This window comes from Mytilus galloprovincialis, chromosome 5, assembly GCF_965363235.1.
Source record: "Mytilus galloprovincialis chromosome 5, xbMytGall1.hap1.1, whole genome shotgun sequence".
Taxonomy (NCBI): domain Eukaryota; kingdom Metazoa; phylum Mollusca; class Bivalvia; order Mytilida; family Mytilidae; genus Mytilus; species Mytilus galloprovincialis.
In genome coordinates, this window is record NC_134842.1 from 7478685 (window position 1) to 7498374 (window position 19690).

Genomic DNA, 19690 nt, shown 5'->3' on the forward strand with positions numbered 1-19690 from the left:
ATTTACTTTTTTTTGGTATTTGATCTGGATTTGGGGTTTCTGCAGCGAAAACATGATCGCTGTGTTATTTATTAACCTACTTTTGTGATTGATTGAATGTTCGTGATCCGTTCTCCGTTTTTATAGTTTTTATTGTAAGTAAAGAGAAATAACATGAATCATGACCGTACATTGCCCTCTATAGGTTGTAATAGTTTCTGATTTTGTTTTATTTTGTTTTTGGTTTGCCGTCTAGTTAATATATACCTCTGGGACCGTATCTCTTTTATACAGTTTAATTTTGTTTGGCAATTGTTTCTCTTTTCGTCTTTTGTTTTGGTTGTCTGGTCTTCGTCAAATGACAATCGAAATGTATCTAGATATTTTATAATGTTTTATGATAAATAGAGACATATTGCATGTTCAATCTGTAATATTGCTCACTGTACGCAAATTTATAGCAAGTCGTTTTAATATTCATTCCAACTTCAAAATATCTAATAAATTTTAAAAGATATCTTATAAAGTTTATAAAATATGTCATATACTAATCTTTATATTAAAATATCTTTGAAATGTTAGAAAAAAGTAAAATCACAAAAATACTGAACTCCGAGGAAAATCCAATAATGAAAGTCCCTAACCAAATGGCAAATCAAATAATAAAACACATCAAACGAATGGTTAACAACTGTCATATTCCTGACTTGGTACAGGCATTTTCAAATGTAGAAAATGGTGGATTAAACATGGTTTTATGGCGCTAAACCTCTCACATGTATGACAGTCGCATCAAATTCCGTTACATTTACAACGATGAGTGAACAAAACAGACATAATACCTTTATATATCATTTGAGATATATTGAAGTTAAAATTAATAGTAAACCAGTTGTCATACATGTACAATTACTTTAATTTTACATCTGACTTTAATATGGTAGTTTGACATGAACGGAAGACGATTAAGGTAGCTGATACATAGCAGCCTTGAAGAAAAGAAATAAACAAAAACTAAACAGTAATAACAAAAAATATCGTTCTTAATAAATTAACAAACGAATCTGCATAAAAATTACTTCGAATATATTTAAATTAAAAAGTGTTATTAGTAATAGAAAAAGTTCGTCATTAATAGCTACTTTTAATAATAATCTCATTTATAACAAAACTCTAGTCACACGAACCAAGGGACATTAAAATTTCATGTATTTTGCACAACAGTTGTTAATTAATTATTCAAAAAATTAAACAAATGATAAATATCTTAAATGGGCGCGGGTGAACTAAATGTCCCATAATTTATAATTTTTTTAACTTGTACATGACAAGATAGTTACACTTAAACAAAACCATTGAAATTTTAACAATTTTTGAAGAAGTGCTTATTTGTGAATTATGTAAATTGAACGATTTGACATGGATAACTGTTTGAAACATTTTATATATTATTTCATGTTGTCTTGTTAACTATAGGAGTGAAAATGAAGTGGAACATGTGTACATATTATAATTGTGTAACTTTATTTCTTCTCAACATGTTATTTGTTTCTATTACCGAATCAGTAACAACAGGTGAGTTATATGTAAGATATTAACATACATGGGTCATTATAAAAGAAAGTGCAAATTTCGACGAGGTAATATGTGGAAACATGATGTCATTTTGTTTATGTTTAACATAGCCCCAGCTCTTTGAAGTCAAATGGTCGTTCCCTATTTATTAGATATAGGAAGATGTGGTGTGAGTGCCAATTGTTTACTATGCTACTGTAACAAAATTAGAACACCAATATACGTGCTTTATATTGCTTGGGTTGGGTACGGACTGAATTGCCAAGTGGTCTAAGGCGTTCATCATCAACACTGAGGTAACGAGTTGTTCGGACACCGTACGGGGGAGGTGTGTTCGACATCGATCTTTATTGAAAGTTTTTGTCTGGTTGTCACCGGCTCCCTCTCCTTCGTCCGATCAATCTTAAAATTTGATACAGAAGGTGAGCCTAACTTGCCTTTAAGCAGAATTCTAGGAACTCTTTTACTGAGACAATGTACATTAAGTTCGAAGGCCCTTGACATTTTTCTAGACTTCAAGTACATTAAACTGCATAGTTTTGTGTTCACCAGCTTATTCCTTGAGGCATATAATATATTCATGACGACAGGTTAAAACAAATCATCTAAATTATAGTAGGATATCTTGCATTATCAATTTATTTCCACTTTCACGACTTTTTCGTTGATGTCCAATCCAGGCAAGTTTTACAACAATATTTTTTTTTATGTTTAACATAGCCCCACCCCTTTGAAGTTAAATGGTCGTTCACTAAAGGACATTTTTTGAAGTACCATTGGTCATTCAACAGGAAATAATTGAAGATAAAACCATGGCCACATGGACAAATACGGAAAGACAAACAAAGAACACTTCACTTAAAACAACAGATTAAGCAACAAGAAACTTTCAAACCCAGGGAAAATGTGGTGACCTAGAAGTCTAAATATATGCAAAAAGGACAGAGCCTGATTTATTTATGAGTACAAGTTTTTAAGTCCAAAATGATACAAAAAGTCAAAACAAAAATGTGATTAGGAAAAATCATCAACGAAACAGAAAATATGTAGGCACTGAGAGATAAGAAATAAATTCTCGAAGATATATACTGAAATCAATCTACCACACCTGACGCTTTATAGCGGACATCAAATTGACAACCAACGATCTGCCGATAACGAATCATTTGTAGGACAAAATCACGGTATGATTCGGGTAGCATTTTTTTCTTTGAAACATTATGTTATGTTGTTTTTACTGAATTGTTAAACAGATATGTTTAATAAAGTAGTCCAATTTAAATGACCACATTAATTTGTAATTTCAGGTTTAATAACACGAATATGAATGCAATTAATAATACGCCTGACTAATGAATTCAAGAAACATCACGAAAAACTAATTTTTAAACTAATTTTGCTTAACATTATCATTTTCATGTAAGATATAGCTAGCCAAATATATGTCTGTCAATCAAATAATGTCCTTGTAAAACACTGCAACTGTGAAAAACCTCAGAAATGAAATATTCCGCGAAAACAGTCTAATCGAAAAAAAAAAAAAAAAAATTTAAAATGCAGTGACGGATCCAGATGATTTAATAGGAGGGGTACTGAATGCCAAAGAGTGGGGCGCTCATATTCGCCGGGAAGACCAAATTTCGGCACTTACCGCAAAGAACCGAAAAGCAGACAACGATTTTCGGCCAATTTCCTGAATGAAAAAATGATATCAAAGAAATATTTCTTAGGAATTCTTTGACTGATTGCACTAAATTTCAGTTCTTTACACCTTTGAAATGTCTGCTATTCACCTATAATGAAATTGATTGGACGAATATTGTTTAAAGCTGCAGTTATTTGGTTTTCAATATATGTGTAAAAACGGCAAATATGTGCCCCCTTTTGATAAAACATCAGGAAATTTCAAATAGCCTTCAATCTTACTTTTCAGATGATTTTTTTCCATTTTAAAGTAGAAAATCAGGAAAAAAGGTCACATGATATAATTCTGTTTATTAGCTTATATCGAACTCAAAGCTAAAAGGGAAAGTCCCTCAAAACTGACATAAAAAATGTAAATTTTTTGAGAGAGGCATACACACTCAAAATGCCTCTTTAATAAAGAATTCCTTAATAGAGAGCTGCATCTGTCCAGAGGGTTCATCCTGGTAGATCATCTTTTCAAAGATTTATAGCTCTAATAAGCGACTCAGTTGAAGGTTAAGGTACAACTACGTCACATACCAATTATGCAGCTGGAAATACGCCCAACTTTCCCCAGTCGTGATTCATCATAGTTCAAATGTTCATGAGCAGCACGTCTGTATAATAGAAACTTTAGTACTTTAGATGATCCATGCGTTTTGATACTGTTCTTTATGATAAAATTTATTTGTTTGAGTGCAATGTTTAATGAATTTGTTGCTGGAATATCTTTATTATTGGTTGTGTTGTCTTTCTTCTTTAGATATTGATTTATAATTGCCCCTTTGATATCTTCTTATATTTCTTTTCTATTTTTTTTGTAATTCGGTTGGAATTGTTGAAAAGATAGTAATACCCCCATTTAATTAAAGTCTTTATGACAATGTTTCCTTTTCGGATAAAGTAACTACAGAATGTAAAACAAAAATAATAGTCTTTTCTAATTATTTATCGATTTATGAATTTCGAACAGCGATATACTACTGTTGCCTTTACTAATCATTATTTTTCGGGTCGTGCCACGGAATTTCAAAACATTGCTTTAGAAAACATGTACCACATACATCAAGTAATTAGCACATATTTATTTACTTTGCTGATTACTAATTAGTTAATGTAACACACCTGAACACTAGATGTGTCTTCTCTGACATGTCTTCAGGATAACTTGACACTAATTACCAAAGGAATGTTGAACCTCCATTTATCATCTAGAAATCCAACTATCATGACAGGAAACTTTTTAAATGGATTGTTTCTGATTTTTTCCTGCATCTTCGTTTTCTTCGTAGTTACGAGTCGGACTCTGTATTGAGAGTACTTGATTCGAGCGCATCTCAAACAGACAGGATACCAAAATTTAATGATATTTACAGTTAAATCACTAATGTAGAAAGTATTTAAAACTATGGACGTTAGTTCTGCTGTCTAGATTGGACATTAGTCATGCTGTCTAGTTGAGATGTGGCTGGGTTCAGGACTTCGTATTCTTTGTAGCCTTTAACTTTTTATAATGCTTCGGCCTCCACTTCATATTCTAGCTTTGTGTTCTATTCTCTTGTCCGTTCTTAATCTGGTTTTTCTAAATGTGTGGCTACCCTTGGTTCTACTGTCTCCAGATGTGTAGTTTTTGTTGTATCAATGGTAATTCAAGAATGTTGGATCTGTTTTAACCTTCTGTTATATAGTGGTTCTCACAGAAAGTCATCTAAAACAACTGATAAAGTTGTGTTGGTCGGAGCGAAAGACTGATTTTTGAAGTTTGTTGTACCTGTGCCCTAAGTTAGGGGAGTGTTGGGCTGCCGCGAATATGCGCTTAACCCAGCCACATTCTGTATTGTCATGCCCCAAGTCAGGTGCATATATTTCAGTTTTATATTGTGTTGCTGTATGTCGTATTTGATTTTCGCTTATTGTTTTGTAGACAAAAAAGGCCGGTTATTGAGTAAGTCTTTAACATCTGTCAATATGGGATCCTTAATATTCTTCAACTTTTGGCTTTATAAATATTTTTATACATGTTATTGAGCGTCACTAATGAGTCTTATGTAGACGAAACACGCGTCTTGCGTACTAAATTGTAATCCTGGTACCTTTGATAACTAATTATAGCTTGCTATGCGGTATGACATTTGGTAATTGTAGAAGGCCGTTGTGTGACCAGAAGATGCTCAATTCCAATAAAGGCAACAGTAGTATACCGCTGTTCAAAACTCATAAATCCATGGACAAAAAACAAAATCGGGTTAACAAACTAAAACCGAGAGAAACGCATCAAATATAAGAGGAGGACAACGACACAACATTAAAATGTGACACACACAGAAACGGACTAAGCATTAGACAAAATCCTATGAGAATAAAAATATTTTTTTTTTATTGGATAGTTTTCTTTTTTCTTTATTGGATAGTTTTCAATCATGTTGAACGATGTTTCGACTACTATCCATCATACTATAATATAGCTCACACCTGTTAACGTTTTTTTTTGTGACTACATATACATGCAACTTATATTTCTACAGAACAAATGTGCATATAAATAGAAAAAAATCAAGGTTATTAAAGATGTCTTTCAAGAATTAAAGTTTGTCAAATGATCTTCGATCAAACTTCAAACTTACAATAGATTTATCAAATTGCTACAGTATCAACAGACATACATATTCTAAATTTGAATTTGTCATTCAGAAGAAAAAAAAAACAAAAATAATATAAAATTCAAATTAGGATAAGGATTAAGAATGAGATCTTAATATGAAATACATTAATAGAAACCAACACTATTGCGACGCAACATATTAAATAAGATGAAAATGTATTTCAGGTTTGTTTTACATGTTAACAATTTACTAGTAGAATAATGTTGCATTCCTAAACGTTCTTGCATTGTGTAATTTTTCATATAAAGGCGGTAGTCTGTCATATATTAGCAGCAAAACAATGCCGAGGAATACTAATTAATAATATGACCTTTTACAAAAAAGCCGAATAAGCAATTGGTACTGTAATTAAGATGTTCTTACTATACATGTGATATTCCATATCTATCGCGCCCAATGCGAATTAAGATGATGTCCTTTAGTCCGTTATCGCGACGAAAGAGGCATATTACATATTGTTGATACAAAATAATATTGCCCTAAAAAGATAAATCGGCTTATTGCCATAGAATGCCGAAAATTCATAAGCTAGTGCTATGTTGCTAACTATAAAACCAGGTTTAATCGACTATTGTCTACATAAGAAAGTCAGAAATATGACAGTTGTTATACAATTGTATTATGTGTTTGAACTTTTGATCTTGCCATTTACTTTTTGAATTTTCTCCTCGGAGTTCAGTATTTTTGTGAATTATTGTATCTCATTTTATCTATAAACTTTATATTATTTCAGACACAGTAAATTCATCTACCTCAGAAAAAGCAAATCCATTTTCATTAGAAGAATCATCATTAGACACATTTTCTGATGTAAATAGTTCATCGTTATCAGTCAATAACAACACATTTTTAAATGAATCAAATTCTATCAACGAACTAGAATCCAATTTAACATTGAGTAGAAACTTGTCTGTGATTGGTAGTGAAATTTCAAATTCAAGTATAAATGACAATGAAACCATCACAGATGATGTTGTCGTAAAAACAAAACAGCTAACAGCTGAAGATATAACATCACGAGGTACACTAACAAATGAAGATATACCGTCACGAAGTGAACTAACACAAGAAACATCGACTTTATGTAAAGACTGTCCGAATGAACCACCTGTACCAGTGCAACAACCTCCACCTTATCCGTCCGACGAAATGTTATCAAATCAGAATCAGGATATGAAGATTATTAAAGAAACACCGGAATTCACTCTAAACAAACATTTTCAACCACGGGCAGGAAGAATTCCACAATCATGGATAGATAGTAAACCTGATATCGTTGAAGCTACAGCAAGACCCAAACAGAGGTCTACTACCATAAAACCAATAATACAGCCTATTTTTGACCCAGAACTGCCTCCTCCACCTCCGGGGAGTTTTGCTTTTGGAAAGAAGGAAATGCTGTCTATTCCTGATAGTCAATCTTTAGGTTCAGATTTGACAGCTCCAATTACAACTGAAGATTTTACACAAGTTAAAAGTCAGCAACCAGCTGATTTTGAATTCCCGCCACAGCCAGAAGTGGAGTTACCTGGAAATTTTCAACCATTCAAAATTACTGAAACTGCATCCGACCTTGAATCTCAACCTATTTTAGAAACAGTTTCAATGGACCAAAAATTGACGTCACTTGATATCAAACAACCTTTAAATCAGTTGGACGAAGAACCCCCTCCTCCACCCCCTCATTTTAGTAGACCACCAACGATGAAATTTAAACAAGATAGAGAACGATCCCAACCGGTTCAGAGTGTACAAAATGTGCTAACCACATCACCACCGGAAGTTCTACAACCAAGAGGTCAACAATTAAATGCTGCCGCTTCCGAACAGCCATTCGCACCGGACCAACACATATCAGAAATTGATAAACAAATAATCGAATCAAAGTCTGACCAAATGTCTTCAGATACCATTGAAAAACAAACGGCACCACTGAACCCTGAAACATTACACATAAAACCGAAAATAGCATTAGAATCTGACAACACTGGTGAGGATCAACAAAGGTCTTTTACACCAGATCAGTTGAAATCTGAGAGTCAACAGCTAACAAATATTAGTGAAGCTGACTATATGCAAACGAATGAGACGACAGTTTTGGGGTCATTACTAGATGAAAAACAAAATATGACAGATCAGATTAACCTTCAAAATGAAAATATGCCAACAACATCATTACTAGATCATATGCCGTCTATTAATCAAGATGTAGAATCAGACTTTACAACAAATATAACTGCAGAGTTTGACGCAAGAAGCACTGCAGAGTTTGACGCAAACGAAACAGCAGAGTTTGTATCAAATGACACGACAGAGGTTAAATCAAGAAACACTTCAGAGTTTATTGCATTTAGCCCTACAGAGTTTGTAGCAAATGACACGGCAGAGTTTACATCAGATAGCATTGATGAAAGAACAGTACCAATTTCAGAAATAAATCAAATATCAGAAACAATAAATAACATAAATAATACAATGAACGAAGAAATAGCATTACCACGAACAGATCAATTCCAAAATGAACAGCAACTAAACAGTAGTATGGATTACATAAATCAGATATCTTTAGATACATTGCAGCCTGACGAATGGTATATATCAGAAAATCGAACCTTAATGGAAACGCTAGAACAAAATATAACCGGAAGTGAAAAAACCGCTGAAATTAAAGCATTGAATATATCTTTGTTATCGGAACAAATGTCCATTGAAGGTCAACTTAATCTTTCGGTAGATCAGAAACTAATTCCACAAGTCTTAGAAAATATTATCCCAGAAGACCAGATATCAGCAGATATTGAAGGTGCACTCGACAAGAAGAAAATCATTGGTACTTCAGTTTTGGATCAGAATATAATCAAAAACGGCTCATTACCAATGGAATCAGAAACGCTAGATCAAATATCTATACGGATCCAAAATGCTTCCAACGCTGTTGAACTGAAAATTGAGAAACATATAGAAGAATCTGTTTCTGGACTTCAGCAATTGTCAGATTCAAACCTAACACAGTTTTTAAAAGACAATGAGAAAGTAAAAACTACAATGGAGAATAAAATTCCAACTGAAATTCAAACTATCACTGATACAAACGGAACGACTTCCATGTTTGATCAGTTACATTCTGAGGGCCAGCTAGATGAATCACTTATACTGGGAGATGCAACTGATCAGCAACTGGAACCTTCTTTATCAACAGTAGAAGACAACGAGCTGTTGGAAATTTTGAAAACAGCTGAGGATTTTAGTGCAGTTCCACAATCAGAAAGCCAACATTCACAAAACACTACCATAAACGATGGAAATCAAACTCAATCAGTTTTTGAGCAATTACCATCTGATGTTGAACAATCAGTGGGTACCAGTACAACTTTAGTTGAGATTACAACATTAACACCGGAACCAGAACTATCTGTGGGTACCAGTAAAACTGAAGTTGAGAGTACAACATTAACACCGGATCCAGTACTATCTATGTCAACCAGTATAACTGAAGTTATGATGAAGACAGAGGACATTGAAATTACAACATTAACTCCGGATCCAGTACTCAATATAGGTAAAGAGCCAAAAGGTATCGACCATACAATGACAGGAACCTTGCCCCTTAATACAACTCCCTCATTCGAGGTAACTACGAGTACACAGCAGCCACCACGGCCAGGTCAAATGCATTCTGAACTTCAAGAATCGTCTGCAACTGATAGACAACAACAGAGACCTGCCGACATTTCTAATTTGAATGAAAATCAAACTTTCCCAGACAACACTCAACAACGTCAGGATCAGAAAAACAAAGAAGAAATAAATGTGGAGACAGATATACCTCCCCCACCACCGAGACGAAGAACAGAATTAGTAGAGAAAGAAAGAAAAAATTTACCACCATCATTGAATGTATTGGAAGAGAACAGAAGGAAAGGTTTCCAACAAAATTCCGACCAACCACTACAGAGCCCCGAGTTATCCTCTGAATTACCGCCGCCACCACCAGGTTTCAAACAGGAAACTAAACACATTTTGAAGGACAAACCTATGACCTTGCTTAAAGAAACGGGCTTGTTGAAATCACAACAGGATGAAACGGATATTGCAAGTCAAGCCAAATATTCTGCATTATTTAATCGAAACTCGCCATATTACCAGTCAATGTGGAAAATTAACACAAATCAGCCGTCAACAAAAATAAAACCGCAGACAACTCTTAATTCTATTGACCAGAGACAATCGAGTAATAGTGCGGTCAGAAAAATGATAAATACGATTGAACAGGTTAGAACACGACCTAAGTCGGTTGATTCTTTAACTTTTTTTACACCAGGTGTGGTGAGAACTCAAACCCACCAGAATACTGATCGCAATAGTAATGTGAAAAGTCAACGTTCGGTACCACCTCTTTCAAAACAAATTAATAGTCAACAAAGTGCCGGTGTCGGCATACCACATGCAGGTTATACACCAGGAGTTCCTTTTATTCAGAATCACTTTTTACGTCGTAAACGTTGGAATGAGAGTAATCTACCAATGGACATTGCATTTAAAACTGCAGTTCCAAAACAAGAACAATCTTATAACATACACGACAGGATGGCAGGAGGAAAAAAATATATAGAAGAAAAAGTGTATTCTAATATTCCAATAAAGAAGAGATATTCGCTGAATGATCTGCGCATAAGCAAACTTAACAGACTAAATGAACTTAATAGATATTCAGATGTTAAACATTCAAAGCATTTACAGAACAACATTGACATTAATAAAAATAGTTATAATTCACATCAAACTACACCTCGAACTAAACATCAGATAAAGGATATTATTTTACATGGGAAAGTTCAACAATTCAAAAAATCAAATAGTAAGGTACATGCAAATGTTCTGCAGAATCAGAATAAGAATGACGCCCCACCGCCGATCATTTTACGAACAGCAGATTCAACTGTGTTCAAGGTCTCGTATACACCACCTCCACCACCGCCACGAAAACTGACAACAGTGGCTCCACCGGAAACGATGAGCAAACCACTTCCGGAAAACAAGCATATTTCTCCAAAACAATTCAAATCGAAGAAAATAACCTCCAACAATGTGACAAAAACCTCAGCATCTACGGAGTCTAACACGAAATCAACAGTATCGGTAATTGGAAATTCTTCACCAGAAATAAACCCCTCTTACACAAGAGAACTCTCAAATGCTTCTGGTAAGTTATGTTTATTATAGTTACGTAACTAACATAACAGTATGGTATTCACTGTGACGATATTAACTAAAACCATTAGATAAGCTACATATATTAATTTGGAATTTTTGGGAAAAGCAACACTATTGAATACAAAATAAAATACTTTTTTGTTTATGGAATATCAACAGCAACGAATGTATTTATGTGCTAATCACTATCATTAAAGATGTCACTGGCTTTTAGATCTTCTTAGTGATTATTTGGAAATATGAAATGCACATAATAAACAAAGGTATCATCAGCTCGGTAGATCTCAGTATTATGATTTGCAACAAACCATCATCAAATCGTCTTTTGTAAATTTATAAATTGTTAAGAAAACCAAAGTTTTAAATCATTCAGCCAAGATGTAACTGAATATATTTGGCTATTATATTTGTTCACAAAGCTCTTCAACTGTTTGTGTTCTTACAAATCCAATGGCTTTCAAATTTTGCTTGAGCGTTCCTCCAGAAAAATACATTTTGTCATGTTTTATAATCGTTTAAATTTAGATACTGACATTCAATGTGACAGTAATGTGATCTAGCAATGTGAGTTTTGTCCTGTGTGCCTGATTGAAAATACAAATAAAAAAATATTTTTATTGTACAATGTATTTTTCTTCCTCAGAAACGTGTGACAACTGTACGTACGTAAGTGATTTCTGTTACTTGAGAGAACCTACCAACTGTAACCGATTTATAGTATGTTATAAACAAGGACACAAACTAAGAGCCACAGAAAAAGAGTGTTCATTTGGTCTGTTCTGGAGTCAAAGTAACCTAGCATGCACACAACCATCCAGAGCACAGTGTCAAATAGGTACATTTTTTTTTTTAAATATGATTTTCAATAATTATACAATTCTACGGAGACTGATTTGAATTAGCAACCCTCAAATTGTATACGTAAATGAAGGATAAAATCTTCTTAGACTTTAGCACTGAATAAACTCAACATAGAAATCAGGTTTATAAGTGTGTACACCGGACGCACATTTCGTCAACAAAAGACTCATCAGTGACGCTCGATTGAAAATTTGAATTGGATAGTGAAAGAAAACCCGTTATTTAAGAGAGGCAATTGCTTTTCTTGTCTGTTCTTGTAAATACGTTGTTTTAATCTTTTGGTGGCGATTGGAAAAAAAGAGGGTTCAGATCTGAAAAAAAAATAAATTATCAAACCTGTGCATGTCCTATATCTAGAACCGTATCAGGATTGTTTTTTGATTCTGGAAAATATGGTCTTGGTGGTTTTTGCTTAATTTATGCACCCTCCTTTTTAGATCTTGATAAACAAACAACATTCTTGTTGAAGACTTATATTAATGATACTCGTTATTTTTGTTTTTTGTTGTTGCTAAATTGTTCTTATGGTCGTTTATCCAAGACAGCAATTTATTTATGTTAACTGTATTTAGTATGTTCATATATCAACAGGTTTTACTTATTTCATATTTTGCCGATTTTTTCAGATTGTCTCATTTACTTATTCAGTTACACTGAATTTAAATACACTTTTGATTTATAGATCCCTGTAGGACGAAAGGTGTTTACTTATTTCATATTTTGCCGATTTTTTCAGATTGTCTCATTTACTTATTCAGTTACACTGAATTTAAATACACTTTTGATTTATAGATCCCTGTAGGACGAAAGGTGTTTACTTATTTCATATTTTGCCGATTTTTTCAGATTGTCTCATTTACTTATTCAGTTACACTGAATTTAAATACACTTTTGATTTATAGATCCCTGTAGGACGAAAGGTGTTTACTTATTTCATATTTTGCCGATTTTTTCAGATTGTCTCATTTACTTATTCAGTTACACTGAATTTAAATACACTTTTGATTTATAGATCCCTGTAGGACGAAAGGTGTTTACTTATTTCATATTTTGCCGATTTTTTCAGATTGTCTCATTTACTTATTCAGTTACACTGAATTTAAATACACTTTTGATTTATAGATCCCTGTAGGACGAAAGGTGTCAGATCTCACCCATATATCGGTAAATGTCGTGCATACTGGACATGTCGAAGACGTCGTTCTGATGCAAGATGTTGTCCGAATGGATATGCATATGGCGGTGGAAGAAACACGTGTGTTCCAAATAAAGACTGTAAAACAAATTGCATTACAAAAATCCCCGAAGTTCTTAATGGTATGTTTCATAATATTTTTGAATTTGGGAAATGTTATGTTTATCGGATATTTACATTGAATGTGAGAAAATTTAATGACTGTTAACGTTATTACAGTTTACATTATTATTTGTCCATATATAAATAATATGTAAAACACGATTCACAGCTATCAACACACGTTTTTGGATTTTGAAAGCATTACAACTATTAGCTAAATAACCTACTAGCGACAAAGTGATAAATAAACTCATCATAGATACAAGGACTAAATTTTTATATATACGCCAGACGCGAGTTTCGTCTATAACAGACTCGTCAGTGACGCTCGAATCCAAAAAAGTTAAAAAAAAAAATAAGTACGAAGTTGAAGTGCACTGAGATCCAATATTCATAAACGCAATACTAAAAAAGTATATAAGATAAAGGTATACTTAAGAATAAGTTTTTAGAAACTCTGAAATAAAATCTTCAACTAGACGCATGAATATAGAAAATGAATAGAAAACGCATGACAGAATTCGTCTCAGTCAATGTTTCATCAAATTACAGAACCAAACATCTACGATAAAAACGAATCTTTTCAAAAGATACGAGATCCGATACACAGCGTATATTCTCTTATACAATAGAAAGGTTGCATTTCAATAGTTTGCTTTAAAATTTGTTGCATTTTTTTGTCACGCTGATATTAGCTAATTAATTTAATATCTCCAGTCTTAGTCCGAATCTGCCGAGTGTTTTGGAAAATTATAGTACACAGTGTAAGGCCAAAGCAACATTTTTCATTATTAAAAACATTTTCATTAAAGATTTTAAATTTTGAAATATTTATTACGGGTCTATCTGTTTATGGGCTAGCGACAACCGGGGATATTGTTCTTTTTAACGACGTGCGTTAGCCAATGAAAATCCGAGAAATATACTTAGTCGAGGATAATTAAGTAGGCACTTACATCAAGTTCTGAATGAGGATAACATGCTTTATTTTGTGTTTACAGTCCTATTCATTATATGAAAATTGTATGTTATCTGTCTGCTAAAAGCGTGTTCCCCCGAATAGCAATAGTTTATAACGCATTGTTTTATAGGCAAAATTTTCCATATTTGGTCTGGAGAACGATTAACTGAAAGAAAAGCGGATACAATGGACCAAATTAATGAGATTTTTTAGAATAGTTTTTTATAAAATAAGCTATTGTTTTCAATTTCAGTGTGCCCTCTCAGAAAAGTTTCTGACTCCCCATTTGAGTATACAGATGGTGGGATGGTTCGTTCCTGTGCTCCCGGTACTCGGTTCGAAGAATCTATGTGCGCTTGTATTAGGAGCAATGTTGGTAACAGACCAGTAGAAAAGAAGCAAACACTTTTCGGTTATTATATATAAATAATTCCTATTCTGATTTGATTCATAACTGATTTTCTTAAATTGTTTGTTTATACATTTGCAAATTTTTAAGAAACTATGGTTTCATCTACCTCAGGCAAAGCTGACTTTTAATGAATTTGTGTATTTTACTATGTCTTTTTTGTAATACATCCATGGCTTTCACAGATCTTCACATATTCGGGTTTGAGCTTTACTGATGAAGGTTAACCTAGAAAAGCGATTGGGACGCATGAAATTGATAACATGGTCATGTTGAATTCATTTTTAAGGGTAGTGAACTTCAACCCTGAATCGAAATAACCGATTACCAAGACATATTTATATTGATATGTCCTTAACATTTAAGGAATGACTGTTTTATTTTTTCTGTCTATGAAGAAATAACATAAAAAATTTGGTGCACACTGAATAACTCGCGTAGCGGGTTATTTCACAGTGTGCACCACATTTTTTATGTTTTTTCGAATAAACAGAAAAAATATTACAGTCATTTCTTATAATTTAATTCTAAATTCCATTTTAAGGTGGTACCCAACACTTCAACTAAAATTAATTTGGTTCGTTTAATTTTCTTGAAATTTTGACAAAGTACTTACTTTGACCCTTTGACAAAAATATAAAAAAAATTAAATAATAAAAATTTGAACCAACCGTTTTATCAGAAAAATTACACTGGTTATATAGCAGTTTGACAAACGCATATTTTGATCATTGAGAAGCTTAATATTCCCTTAACAACACAACGTAATTAAAACGTTCAGTTGATTTTACAGAGTTATCTCCCTGTAGTGTTAGGTACCACCTTAAACCGTAGAAAACCATGAAAAAACGCTGATGACTTCACGGTCACATGACTAAATTATGTCTATGGGCTCATAACAAAATAACGTCAGCCAATCAGAAGTCGCGTTACATCCAAAATTAAATTATTTAATTATACAGAATATAATCGCATGTAATTATAACATAATACATACAATTCCAAGAATTATTTAAAATTATGTGCAAATCCTTTCTATCTAATATTCATTGCATTCTGAATATTTGAAATTTTATTGTTATTTTCATGCTTATGATTTGAACCAATAGCATTTTGATGTTTTTATGTTCATTAATAGTATTATATTATCTTTATATTATGTTATTTGCATGCATTTATCATAAAGAAACAAATTAACATCATTATCCATTGTAGATCAACCTTTTCAATGTAAGCCTGCCATTAGTCTAGATTTTAGCGGATCCTCAAAAAATGCTTTCGAGGACAAATCCGGACAAAGTCAATCTATTGGTGTATCTAATGTCCTTCAGACGATTAAAAAGCAAGCAATGTTTAATGGACGTGGAAGCCTAAAACTGTGGCGTTTTTCGAATGTAGAACTTGGTCCTGAATTTGCCTTGCGTTTTAAGTTTTATGCACATGGAAGATCGCATCGTTCTGAAACATTGTTATCAAATTGTATTGGGAAGAAGAAGGCTGCATTTGACATTAGACTTGAAACTGAAGTTTTAGAGATAGTGTTTACTGTGAAGACATCTGAAAGTCCTGAATCATATATAAGAATATTTTACAAGGTACAGTTAATAGATTTAGTTCATAATTCACAATTTTAGAAGTTTTAAAAAAATCGATTTGCATACATTCGTAGTGTAGTACTTTGGAAATCAAGGAGTTTTGTTTTACATATGTATATTTTTTTTATATATTATATATGCTGATGTTAGTCTTTGTCTCTTTTTTTGCCATCGCGTTGTGTGTATATTTTGGGAGTTAGAGTGACACTTTGGTATCTTTCACCTTTCTTTGTAATATAATAAGTCGAATGGAAGAAGAAATTATTTAAAACAGATACGATTGGATGGAAGAGAGCAGCTTCTCATCAGTGTCATAGATAGCGTTAGACAAAGTTTTGAACATCTCTTTAACCATGCAATCTAAGTAGTGTGTTTTTAACACACTACTTAGATTGCATGTCTAAACAAAATACAACATTATTTTAATATTGATTGTTTTTATTGCAGCCACACCAGTGGAACGAAGTTATTCTTCGATATGATGGTGCCAGTTTCTCAGCTGCTCTTGGCAAAGTCTCAAAAACGATTTATGTGGAAGGTAAATCGACTTTTTTTTTTATTTTGAAGCATTTCCAAACATCGTCATTATTTTATCCAAAAACAAAAAGATATATGTACTTAACTGCAACTGTTAAGTATTTAAAAAAAATTACAAAATATTTCTTAATTATAAAAGATTTGCTTGTGTATGTTTTTATCGTGATAACCTCTAAACATGTTTGTTAACCATTAACTAGTCGTCTCTGTCCCTTTTCAGGTGTAATACCTACAAAACATGCTGCTATATCTATTGGTGGCTGTGATCAAGACGATGGATTTATTGGATACATGGATGATGTAAGCCAAACTATTTATCAATTATTTAACTCTAATTCGTTTGTGGATCTACAAGTACCCAACTTTTGTGTCCGCCCAACATGAAAATTCTGTATATTTGTTAGACTCAGATCGACGTCCGGTCTCTAATCGACGTCCGTACCTCAAATCGACGTCCAAATTATTCACAAATTGACGTCCAATATTTTGATACTCTATTCCATAAAGATTTTTTCAACCCGAAATAGGTAACATGTATGCTAATATTTATCTTGATAAAAGTTAGTCAAATTAATCTACATTGTAGTATGTCATTCCCATACATATCAATAATTGACATGCGTGTATGTGTAAGTGAATGAAAAGAAACCAAACGACATAAAGAGGGCACTGGCCAGTCTTTAACAATACACAAAATAAAGAAGTACAGCCAATTGTTTTGTGAGTATCATATTTTAAACTCTGTTTAAACCTGGAGTGAAAAATATATAGAGAAGCTAAAAATTGGACGTCGATTACAGAAGCCTAAAATTGGCCGTCGATTAGAGAAGCATAACATTGGCCGTCGATTTGGAATGTTATTTTATTGTGACGTCAGATTTGGACGTCGATTTCAGGAACGGACGTCGATTAGAGACCGGACGTCGATCTGAGTCTTACATATATATGCAATTCGTGCGTACCCGCCTTTTGGATGGCTCGCAAACTGTTGAATTTGTTCTGTTTTCATGTTCATTATAATAGTGGTCTTTGTTAATAACCCTTACAGTAAGCATGTTTGGTATTGATGCATTTGTTTAATATTGAACAGATATATCATCTTAAGGAGGGGTATTTGCAAAAAAATACCATTCGAGAGAATGTTCCCGAGCCGTAAGGCGAGAGAAATTTATTCTCAAAACTGGTATTTTTCGCAAATACCCCTCAAGAACATGCTATATCTGTTTAATTACACCGAATATTAACGTTCAAAAACGCATTGATGATCGTGACGTAACAAGCGTCAAGTCGGATATAGTATTTTTGGCAAATATCATGGCAAAGAGGGTAAAAAAGGCATATCCTTTTTGCATATACCCCGTCGGCGTTAAAAAATGAACGATATTCATTTGATAATAGTAAACTGGTGAAAAATACACTGCCTATCAAAACCCAGGATTCTTGCATAAGGTGTAATTAATAACTATATATGTATTTGAGATATGGTCTTCATATAATTTTTGCATATTTTTTTCAGGTGATAATATACAACGGCTGCATACCAGAAGATGTAAGAGGTCTTGTGTTTGAATAAAATATGAAAATCCTGACTGCGTGAAACTATTGTTCATTCAACATTGTCATATACATGTTCGTTGTTTATTATTATTCATATTTTAGTATATTCATTGATATGCGTGTTATATTTACAATTATTGAGGTAAGGGAAATCGAGAAAACAGTTGACTGATGATTCGCACCAAAGATTTGCACCACAATAAAGCTATTTCGATTGAATATAATAAGTAGCTGACCTTTTAAATTAGATATTTAATATTTTTTTTAAGAAATGTCATTGAGGACTCTTTGATAGTCCTGGTTTCTGAACATGGGGCTATTAAGAGCTTGACAAAATGTATAAAGATTTTGCTATTGTTGAAGACCTGATAAAGATTTTTAGATCGTTTGCCACCTTTACATATTGTACCCCGTATATCCTGAATTTATAAAAAAAAATATGAGTTTTCCTAATTACCGGTCAATTGTCTTCTCGAATGAACATTTTCTATATTGTAATTTTACAAAATTCCATTATCATAATATTTGTTTATTGTTACATGAATATATATGTTTTGTCTTCAAATATCATTAAGCGCACTTGCAAGTCACAAGAGATAACTCATTAACTATAAGATAAAGTTCATTTATAGAAAAATATAGAGAAATCCTATATAAATGATTTAGACCCGCGAACCCCCTTAAAGGTGTGATAAAGCTTTTGCAACCATGCTGATATCGATATCATCACGAGTGGTTGATACAGCACGCTTGCCATTGACTGTATTACACATACAATTTATTTGTATTTACTACTAAGTATATAATAAATGGCGTTAAACACCACGAGAGAGCACATAATGCTATAAATGGCGTTAAACACCAACATTTAATTGATTTTGTAAGCGTCTTTTGTTATCCTCGAGGTTATAGTGTAGAAACGATTAGTTCATCTTACTTTTCATTCAAAACATTTGAAACGTGTAAACACACCATTCACTCGCGTTAGTTTTTCATCGTATCATCTTCACGTCTTTATCATGTACGCGCATATTTCGTAAAATGTCAACGCTGAACAGCCATACATAAACTAAGATTTTTATGGCACAAATGAAACGTGCCGTGTAAAGTTTTGTTGTTGGTTTTGTAATTTGTTTCCGGTTGTGTTCTAAGCATTTTATTGAAATAAAAATCCCTTTAAAGGTTTGAATATATATATATATATATGTTCCTAAGAGTTTCAATTAAATCGTTTACCAGTTGGGTTTCTGTCATTGAATATGAGCAGTTGTGTAATAATAAGTCACACTGGTAAGGTTATATTAACTACTTCAGATTTACACAAAAATGTTAAGTCGTTTTATTTGGATGTTGAAA

At 32.9% G+C, this 19690-nt stretch overlaps 1 protein-coding gene across 1 annotated transcript; it reads left to right on the forward strand.

Moving 5' to 3' along the window:
• The first annotated feature begins 1078 nt into the window (after positions 1-1078).
• LOC143075058 (uncharacterized) lies at positions 1079-18454 on the forward strand. Its single transcript, XM_076250319.1, has 9 exons — positions 1079-1554; positions 6637-11106; positions 11761-11952; positions 13101-13295; positions 14490-14648; positions 15861-16240; positions 16688-16778; positions 16998-17077; positions 18294-18454. Exons 1-9 carry the CDS (start codon positions 1464-1466, stop codon positions 18348-18350), a joined length of 5715 nt encoding a protein of 1904 aa, XP_076106434.1. The 5' UTR covers positions 1079-1463; the 3' UTR covers positions 18351-18454.
• The last annotated feature ends 1236 nt before the right edge of the window (positions 18455-19690 follow it).

What these genes read in the sequence shown, in the direction of transcription:
- LOC143075058 (XM_076250319.1), top strand. Translation starts at nt 1,464, where the DNA reads ATGAAGTGGAACATGTGTACATATTATAATTGTGTAACTTTATTTCTT. An exon ending in CAGAGCACAGTGTCAAATAG is followed by an intron (nt 11,953 to 13,100) that starts GTACATTTTTTT and finishes TTTGATTTATAG; the next exon opens with ATCCCTGTAGGACGAAAGGT. An exon ending in TTATTGGATACATGGATGAT is followed by an intron (nt 17,078 to 18,293) that starts GTAAGCCAAACT and finishes TATTTTTTTCAG; the next exon opens with GTGATAATATACAACGGCTG.